The 10,176-nt window shown below is 51.7% G+C and overlaps 1 protein-coding gene across 1 annotated transcript in view; it reads right to left on the bottom strand.

Annotated features, from left to right (window-relative positions):
* PLLP (plasmolipin) overlaps positions 1–6,971 on the bottom strand; it is a 19,912-nt gene extending 12,941 nt beyond the window's left edge. Inside the window, exon 1 of the mRNA XM_012657426.1 lies at positions 6,712–6,971. Within this exon, the coding sequence (XP_012512880.1) occupies positions 6,712–6,846 (135 nt within the window). The 5' untranslated portion in view covers positions 6,847–6,971. The remainder of the gene's footprint in view (positions 1–6,711) is intronic.
* Between the last annotated feature and the right edge of the window lie 3,205 nt (positions 6,972–10,176).

The raw sequence follows: 10,176 nt of genomic DNA on the forward strand, positions 1-10,176 counted from the left end.
TTTTTACTCAATATTTTCATTTACTTGAAAGCTTTTTAACATTATTTTATTTTTGAAATATGTAATATATATGACATGGTAGGTAACCGAATAGCGTATCCAGCTTGTCTCCCTCCTTCCCTGATTCTCAATTTCTTCTCCAGGGGCAACCAAGCGTGGTTTTTTTAATGTCTCTCCAGAGACTTCTAACAGACACACACACGTATTTTAGATCTACATGTCTTGTATCTGTGTGTATTTCTTCTACACAAATGGTAACATCCTACACAGTTTTGCACCTTGCTTTTTTCACTTAAATATATAGCCTGGAGATTGTCCATCTTTACATACAGAACTGCTTTACTGTTTTCTTTGAGGGGCAAGGATGTATCTTTTTTGCTCCAGGGCATGTCACTGCACAATGTCGCATGACTTATTTAAACCACGGCCCACTGATGGACTTGTATATATCAAACAAATAAGCTAATTTTAAAAGGAAACTTAAACCACTAATAAGTAGGAAACCTGTGTTATCTCTCACAATAGAAGCTCACTATAAAATTAAGTACAACAAATATGTAACAATGTTAATACATTCTAGACAGACACAGTTGTCTCCTGGGTTCTGGAGCTCTCCTTTATTTTAAAAACAAAAAATGTTGGAAAAGCGCTAAAAACATGTTAGCACCAAACTGAGGCTACCTCCTCTACTTAATCCTTCGGGATGTGATTGAACACATATGATGTGAGATTTTATAAGCTCTACGGAGGAGAACTTTTTTATGACCTTGGAGTGAGAAGAGCCTAACTATGATTCAATTTCCAGAAGCCAGAAAGCAAAAGGGAAAAAGAAACAAAGAAATTCAGCAACATAAAGTAAAACAAAACTCTGCATGGCAAAAAAACACTATGAGCAAAGTCAAATTAAAAAAAAAAATCAGGGAAAAAATATTTGCGAATTTTCCAAAGCTCCTAGCAATTCAAGAGACGAAAACGAACAATTCAGTAGGATGGGCAAAGAATACAGACAAGGAAATACAAATGACTACTAAACATTTTTAAAAGGTCAGCCTCATTCATAAGAGAAACGACAATACTACTACACGGACCTATCATTTCGGCCTATCAGACTGAAGCACATCCAGAAGTGTGTTCAATCACCACGTTGCAGGGTGAGGGCGGTGGTTGTGGGAACAGGCACCTGCCAGGACGCTGGCTGCCAGGCACGGACGGGTATGACCTCTCTGGAGGGCATTTGGCGACCTCTGTCAAAACCCCAAAAGCACACACCCTCCCACCCAGCAGCTCCACTTCTGGAAATGTATCGTACAGATGCACTCGGTGGCATGTGTGACATCATCCCCTGCAGCAGGGACTGTGACAGGGAAAGAACGGAAAACCCAACGTGCGTCTGTCAACAAAGGGACTGACCATGCGAATCACACCATAGCTGCGCCATGGACTTCTGCAGAAGCCATAGACAAGGAAGCCATCGTGCTCCATGCACTGAAACATAAAGACCTCCCAAGATACATTTTTTTTTTTTTTTTTTGAGACAGAGTCTCACTGTGTTGCCCTGGCTAGAGTGCCGTGGCGTCATCCTAGCTCACAGCAACCTCAAATTCCTGGGCTCAAGCCATCCTTCTGCCTCAGCCTCCCGAGTAGCTGGGACTACAGGCATGTGCCACCATGCTCGGCTAATTTTTTCTATGTATTTTTAGTTGTCCAATTAATTTCTTTCTATTTTTAGAAGAGACGGGGTCTCGCTCTTGCTCAGGCTGGTCTCGAACTCCTGAGCTCAAACAATCCGCCTGCCTCAGCCTCCCAGAGTGCTAGGATTACAGGCGTGAGCCACCACGCCCGGCCCCCAAGATACATTTTTTAAGTGAAAAAGGAAAAGTGCAAAAGATGTGGCCAGACTATAGCTCTCGGGTAAGATGGGGAGCGGTAAGAACCTAGAGCCACGTTTGCGTGGATCTCCTTACAGAAAGTCTTAAAATGCTATACAGGAAAGTGGGCATGAAGGAGTCAACTCTAACCAAAAGCAGACAGAGATTTTTCACTGTACTCTTTCCCACTCTATTTTATTCTTGAGAGTTGTAAATATATTACCTATTAAAGAAATTAAGTGGATAAATGTATGAAAAAAATCAAGCTATACACAGTGCACTGGGCATTGGTATAGAACATCCCTAGGTGTATTGCCTCGGGGGGAAAAGCGTGGCCTGGCGCCTGCACGGAGTGCTCCCACCTGTAGCTTTCTAAGTGACGATAAGGGTCAGGTGGAGAAACAGGCACAGACTCACCCTGGAATGATACGCAGGCCATGGCGATTGCCGGGGGGCGAGGGCAGACGGGGATCGGTCAGGGATGAGAGAGACGACATTTTCACGATCACCTTTTGTGCCATTTGAATGTTTTGCACTGGGTCTATATAATTTTTTCAAAGAACAAAATAATTCCACCAATAGAGAAACAGCTAAATGAGCTGGGGCTGCAAGGACGCTGTGGGGTCCTCTGCGACAGTTAAAAAGGAGCGAGACCAGTCTCAGAGATCTCAGATGCTTCCGAGTGGGAGAGGCAACTTGCTGGACAGAGGACACGGAATAAAACCATGAATATTTTGTCCTGTTACAGACGAGGAACTGAGGCTCAGGGAAATTAGAGAACTTCCCCAAGACCATGCAGCCAGGAAGGAGCAGAGCCAGGATTTGAACCCAAGGCTCTCTGCTTCCAGGCCCGTGCATCCACCCACACTCTCAGTACCACCCATGGATCACTGTGATCTAATGCAAACGAGGCTTTTGATCTCTGTTTATTCACCTGCAAAGTGGGACTTGTGCGCCCACCCCCATCCCAGCAGGAAAGGCAAGGTGCCAAATACATGCCACGGGGCATTCGTGCTGCTTCCATGACCTGGGCTCCAAGATGTCCTTGGACCACGGGCCTTCATACAAGCTATGGTCTGCCCTGAATCTCCTTCTTGCAGCTCTCTCCCATGTAGCTAGACCCATCAGAGTCCTGCTCTGCCAGGAAGCCCTCCCCAGTGGTCCTGGCCCCTGATAAGTCTCCCTTCTTAAAGGGAGACTCCTTCCCCTCCTCTCCTCCTCCCCTTCCGAAGCACTCTAGGAAAGCCCTCTCCCCTCCTCCAAAAAAATCAGGAGACATAGCTAGCTACAACCAGGCTTTGGGTTTCCAGATCTGAATGCGAATGCAGGCTCTCCACTCTACCCTGTGTGACCTCGGACAAGTTCTTCCCCTTCTCTGAGCCCTTTCCTCCTCAGTAAACCCACGTAAGATCATCCTTGTCCCCAGGGCTTAGAGAAGATTAAAAAAAATAAGAAAGAGATGGGCACTTAACAGCACTCACTTGAAACTTATTCTAAAAAGGCATTGGGACCACCATAAGCAGATAACCACAGGCAGATAACCACACCTTCCACATTCTTCCACCCTTAGCCCTGTGGTCCCCACCCCCCCAGGCCCAGTACCAGTCCTTGGCCTGTTAGGAAACGGGTGCTTGCACCTGAGCTCTGCACCCCACCCCCCAACCCACAACACTCCATCCCCCCACCCCTGCATCTGTGGAAAAACTGTCTTCCATGAAACCATTCCCTGGTGCCAAAAAGGTTGGGGACCACTGCTTAGCCACACAAAGATCTGCAGCATCAAGGCCTTTTTTTGACCAAAAGGTTTGTCTCTCGATCAAACTTGCCTGCCTCCTTTTTTAAGAGGCGATCTGCATAAATTCATATTTCCCTTTTTGCCTAGGCTGCCAGGAAGTTCAACAAAGAATCAACAGCCTTCAGCTTGCTACAAGTCAATTCCCCCCTGTACAGCACTAGTTTTTAAAGATATATTATTTTAACTCTTTTGTCTTATGGCTTTCTATCATATTCCCTCTAGCATTCTTTCTGGAACTAGATGGCATGAGGGTTGTGATAAATCAGTGAACACCAACAGACGTGTGTGAAGAATACTGAGATTGGCTCTTCAGGACACATTATGATACTGGATAAAGAGCACATCTTCTTCTCAAGGAGCTGGGGGCCTTTCTACTCGCCTCCCCTTCCTCTCACACCAAGAGCAGTCACCATATCTAGGAAATAGGGGTTTGATGGGGAATTAGTGTCCATCTTCTCACTTAATGCCTCCTCCATGCAGCCTTCCCTGATCCCTACAGGAGAAGCACGTACTCGGGGTACCTCTCTCACTGACCAAGAGCTCCTGGCAAGCTGGCACTGGGCCTGGGGTCTCCATCACCCACTCCACAATGCCAGAGCCTGGGCAGGAGGGAGTAAAGCCGAGAGTGAAATTAAGACCATAGGCCAGAAAAGTCAGAAAACTCACTTCCATGGAGGAGGGCAAAGAGCTGACCTCTGAGCCTCAGTTTCCTCACCTGTAAAGCGGGGCAGAAAAGATGATATAAAGCCCTTGGCGAAGGGCCTAGTGCTTGCCTGACAGATGGGAGCCACCAAGACTTTCGGGCAGACAGTGGCGCCTGCTGGGAGAACCCCCATCTCAGACCCAGTGGGACGGTCCATTGCCAGAGAAACAGCTCAGGAAGCAGCTTCTCCAACAGATTGCTGAAGGCATGAGAAGGTACAGGTGGTCTTCAGAACTCTGACGGGAGACCCTCATCCCCCCCAAAAGCACTGCAGGTAAGGGGCAAAGGGCGCCCACTCCCCTCACACCCACTCCCCCAGGGCCTGGGGCCCCATGTGCTAAAAGTGCCACCAGAGGACTCCTGGCGAGTCCTAGCTTCTGCCCAGGCCTCAGTGTCTGCATCTGTGCGATGGGACCCAGATGCTCAGGGCTGAACTGGGCTGCTGGGCCCACAGGGGACCCCCAATCAGGAACAGGAGCCTCCTCTAGAGGTCCTTGCAGGCCACGGCAGAGCCCTCCTCTTATTCCAACTCCTTTCGTCCCCCTTATTGCAATTCTCAATTGCTCTGGTCCTGTCCACCAGGGGTGGCCCTCAGGATTCACCCTGCTATGCCAGTCGTCCTCTGCCCAGCGAGATCCCTTGGCTGTTCCAAAAGCTCCTAAGGCCACCAACAGAACGAAGTCCCTGTAGCTGGCAGAGGTATACCAGGCTCTCCGCTGCTGGCCGCACCAGAAACAAGTGCTTCACCTCTGGCTTCACCAACCTGTCAGCTACTCCCCCAACCCTCCTTCTAGGCTGGCACTGCGCCCCGCCTTGGAACACCCTTCCCTGCCCCTGCCTCAGATTTCAGTGAAGTCCCAGCTCAAAAGCCACCTCCTCCCTGAAGCTTTCCTGGCTATGGCCCTGGTCTTCTTCGCCTCTGCCTGTTCACAAGCCGCCTGGCTCTGCCCTGGGCAGCTGGGAAGCTGCTCGTGGCTGTGCCCCTCACCACCAGCCCAGAGCCCAGCCCTCCTGCAGCCCTGGGGTCCGTGGCTCTGCCCATCTGCAGATCTAAATTAGTCCAGGAACCCACCCTCTACACGCCCCCTCCCCAAGATAGAATCTCCCTACCAAAAACAAACAAACTCTGGGAGGAATTAAAAATGTCGATTTCTGGCTTCATTTCCCGAGATTCCAATTCCAATTCCACATTTTCCCTGGGAGTGCGGTTCAGGAACCTCCATTCTGCAGGAGATTCAGAGGCGGGCTGGGGGAGGGGCCCACAAAGGGAGATCTGAGAAATCCGGAAATAGAGACAGCAGGGACCCAGGTGGAGGTGGGAGAAGGGAGACCTGATCTCAGCCCAGGGTTCGGCACCCGTGTAACCACCCTGCTTTCCTCCCTGGGCCTGGCAGCCTCGCTAGCATCCCGCAGGAGGGGCACGGCCGGATATGCCACCCGCTGGATTGCAAAGGAAAATGGACTCTGACCCTAATGCTATGGAAACGATCCTCCGCGGGCGGGGAAGCCTCCCACAGGACCCCAGGAGCAGATACCCAGCGTCCAGCCCCTCACCGGAGGGCACAGCGGGAAGAAAGCGGGTACCCCGGCCCGTGACCGGCGCGGGGCAGGGGGCGTTCCCATCGGTCCGCGTCAACTGGGGTCTGCACAGGGGGCCGGGCGGGGTGGGAGCTTTGCCTCTGGTTCCGCACGCATCCCTTCCCCCAGCGCAGGGCGCGCTATCTCGGCCCCGCGGCGCAGGCCAAACCGGCTGGAACCCGGCGGGTCGCCCAGAGGAAGCCACAAGCGCCTGGGTCCCGCGCGGGAGCCCACGGGGCCGTGCCAAAGTGTGCGTGTCGGGCGGACGGATGTGGCCTCTCCATTAGACGACGAGCGCGCTGGGTGCAGCCGCGCGGCGCCGCCGGAGCTCGGCAGGACGAGGGCCGAGTGGACTTCGCCCCCGAGTGGGTTCCCGAGGGCGCGGGGGGCATAGTCCTGGCAGAGGGGTTAAGAGGGAGGGGGTGAAGGGGAGAAGGAGGGGGATGACCGAGTCGTGCGCAGTGACTGTGGCTCAGGTGGGCGCCTCTTTGTGTGGCCGCTGGCGACCACCTTGGAGGGCTGGCGATGGGGCGCTGGGGAGTAGGCGCCCTGCAGACGGGCGCTTGTGTGTGGGCTCGCAAGGACGGCCACGGCGGCGTCTCGCGGTGGAGGGTTGCAGGGAGCGCCCCCGGGGTAGGCCCGGCGCGTCTGAGCCAGGGGAGAGAGGGTACGGGCCGCGAAGAAGGGACGCAGCCCCGGGGCCCCCCACCCGCTCCTGGCCGGGCCGGGAGCCCCGACCGCAGCCCCGCGGGCGCGCGCGCGCTCACCAGCTGCAGCAGCATGAGCGCTCCGAGCCTGGAGCGCACGAAGCCCAGGTCCAGGCGCATCGCCGAGACGGAGGCGCCGGCGCCCTGCGTGGGGCTGCTGGTCCGCGTGGTCACTTTAGACGGGAACTCGGCCATGTCGCCTCCGCTCGCCTCCCGACGTTGCTCCGGCCGCCGTCGCCGCCCCTCCAGCGGTGGGTGCCGGCTCCCGCGCCGCCGTCCCCGGCGCTCCCGCTCCCGCTGCGGCTCCGGGCGCAGTGCTGGGCGTCGGGGCGGGGAGCCAGGGGCAGCCAGGTGCGGCCGGAGCCCGGCCCCGCCCCCGCGCGAACCCGCCTCCTTAACCCTCTGCTCGCCCCCGCGGGTCCGGCCGCGGCCAGCTCGTTCGCAGCTGTGGCCGCTTCTCCGACCGGAAAACTGAAACCCGGGTCAACGGGGTGGCTCCGCCAGAACCAGCCTAGACAGGCGCGCGTGTCACGCCGGGGAAAGCCGCCCGCTGGGAATTTCCCCCTCGCCCCCGGCGGCTGCGACAGCCCCTCCGCGCCCTCCCCGCAGGGCGCTTCCGCGCCTCGCAATAACTGGCGAATACATGCACTATTGCATGGAAAGTGGCTGGCACGCAGCGAGGGAGGACGGTCACCCAGAAGGTGGGAGGTGATGTCAAGGTTACAATTTCATTGCTCCAGGGCAAAGGCAATATATGTAACCTAAACATTTGTACCCCCGAAATATTCTGAAATAAAAAAAATAAAAATAAAACAATTTCATTGCTCCCCATGCACCTTAAAACTCTCGCATGTGCGCGCACACACGCCTCGGGCCATAGAAGTTTGCACGGATACTCCATGCATTTATTCATCAACCAATGTTTGCTGAGCACCCGCTACATGTCAGGCCCTGGGGCTACAGCAGGATACAAACTAGACAAGGCTTTCTAGAATTCCACTCTCTCTCTTTTTTTTTTTTTTTTTTTGAGACAGAGTCTAACTCTGTTGCCCGGGCTAGAGTGCCATGGCGTCAGCCTAGCTCACAGCAACCTCACACTCCTGGGCTCAAGCAATCCTGCCTCAGCTTCCTGAGTAGCTGGGACTACAGGCATGCGCCACCATGCCCGGCTAATTTTTTCTATATATTTTTAGTTGTCCAATTAATTTCTTTCTAATTTTAGTAGAGACGGGGGTCTCGCTCTTGCTCAGGCTGGTTTCGAACTCCTGAGCTCAAACAATCCGCCCGCCTCGGCCTCCCAGAGAGCTAGGATTACAGGCGTGAGCCACCGCGCCCGGCCTCTCTCTTTTTTTTAATTGATGTGTTATCATTGTACATATTTATGGGGTACAGTGTGATGTTTAGACACATCTGTACATTGTATAATAATCCAATCGAGGTATTTAAGCATATCCATCACCTCATACATTTATCATTTCTTTGTGTTGAAAACATTTAAAATTCTCTCTTCTAGCTCCTGTATTTTGAAATATACACTATTGTTGACCATAGTCACCCTACTGGACAATAGAACACCAGAATTTTCCCTCCTATCAAACTGTAACTTTGCTCCTATTGCCAACCTCTCCCTTGACCGTCCCCCAGCCTCCTTTAGCCACTATTCTACTCCCTACTTCTGTGAAATCAATTTCTTCAGATTCCACATATGAGTGACATCCTGTGGTATCTGTCCTTCTGTGCCTGGCTTATTTCACTTAACATAGTTCCCTCTGGGTTCATTCTTGTTGCCAAACGACAGGATTTCATTCATTGGATCCCACTTCCTAGCGGGGAGGACCAGTCATAAACCAGGGAGGAATAATAATTTCAAATAGCAACAAATACTGAGACAAAAATAAAACAAGGGGATGTGACAGAGAGTGACCAGAAGGTGATTTTTAGATAGGGTGGTCAAGGAAGACCTGTTGGAGGAGGTGACACTTATGCAGAGATCTGAATTATGAGTAGGGGCTAGCCTTGGGAAGATCTGGGAGAAGAAATCAGTAAGTGCAAAGGCCCTGAGGCTGGACCAAGCTAGACAGTTTGAGGAACAGAAAGAAGGTCCCTGGTGGGGCTGGAGCCGAGTGAGTGAGTGTGTGTGAGATTGGATACACGTGGCAGGGGCCAGATCACACAGGGCTATTTAGATGATTATATTAGTGTCCTGTGGTTGCTGTAACAAGTTACCACGAACTTGGTGACTTAAAACAACAGGAATTTATTCTCCTACAGTTTTGGAGGCCAGAAGTCTGAAATCAGTTTCATTGAGCCAAAATCTCCCCAAAATGTGGGAAGAGCCAAAACTGCGATGTCTTTGGGGCCATGTTCCCTCTGCAGGCTCTAGGGGAGAATCTGGGCCCTGCTCTTCCAGCATCTGGTGGTGGCTGCTGGTATTCCTTGATTTGTGACCTCCTCACTCCTATCTCTGCCTTGGAGGTCTGATTACCTCCTATTCTGTGTGCATAAAAGCTCCCCCCCCCATAAGGACACTTGTGATTGGGTTAGGGCCCAACTCAGATACTCCAGTATAATGTCTCCAAATTAGGAATCTTAATTCAATCACTTAATTTAACCTGCAAAGACTTTTTTACTTTATAAGGTAAAATTTCATATGCAGGTTCTAAGAATTAGGATATGGTTTTTCTTTCTTTTTTTTTTTTCCCCCAGAAATGTCCACTTCTGGATGGAATTAAGATCTGATATATCTTTGGGTGGCCATTATATAGCCGACCACAATGATGGAGAGGGGTTAATATTTTAAGGCCTGTGACACTTTGAAAATATCACTGGTTGATGCTGACTTAATCCTTTACCTACTGGACGTTCAGCCCCTTTCCCTCCAGGCACCTGGGACCTTTGTCCCTCCAACACACACACACACACACACACACACACACACACACACACACACACACGTAGGTTCTCTGGAAATGAGAAGTGCTTCTCCTTCTCTATAGTTACAAAATTGTTAGCCAGAGACCAGCCTCTCTGCAGACCAGTCCAAGTGGCAGAACAAAGCTCGGGTGAGCCCTTCATTTTTTTTTTTTTCAGGACATAGAAAACAGTAAGATGATTGTTTCTGAGGCAGATTCTAAAACAGTAGAGTGTTTTTGTTTTGGTTTGGATTTTGTTTTTTTGGTTAATCCTACTTTCATTCCTTTCAAATGGCAGCGAGCGAGTCTGAATCACTGCACTGTTTTTGACTTTGACATTTTCTTCCAAACCAACTTCACTCGCCCCCAGTCAGAAAAAGTGGGAAGGAACCTGTCCCCAGGCTGGAACCAGCTGCCCACCCAGAGTCTCCACCGGCACCACGGGAGCCCTGAATTCTTGGGATGGGGGCGACAGAGACCCAAACGGGGGCTGAGACAGCCTGTCTACTGCCAGAACCGGTCCCCATCCCGTAAGGTCTGAACCATCGCCACATAAGATACCTGCAGCGCATGTCTCAGTTCTCCTCATTTCTACAAAGCTTCCCTCCTCTGA

Source organism: Propithecus coquereli, unplaced genomic scaffold (genome assembly GCF_000956105.1).
Source record: "Propithecus coquereli isolate 6110/MARCELLA unplaced genomic scaffold, Pcoq_1.0 Scaffold540, whole genome shotgun sequence".
In the NCBI taxonomy this organism is placed as follows: domain Eukaryota; kingdom Metazoa; phylum Chordata; class Mammalia; order Primates; family Indriidae; genus Propithecus; species Propithecus coquereli.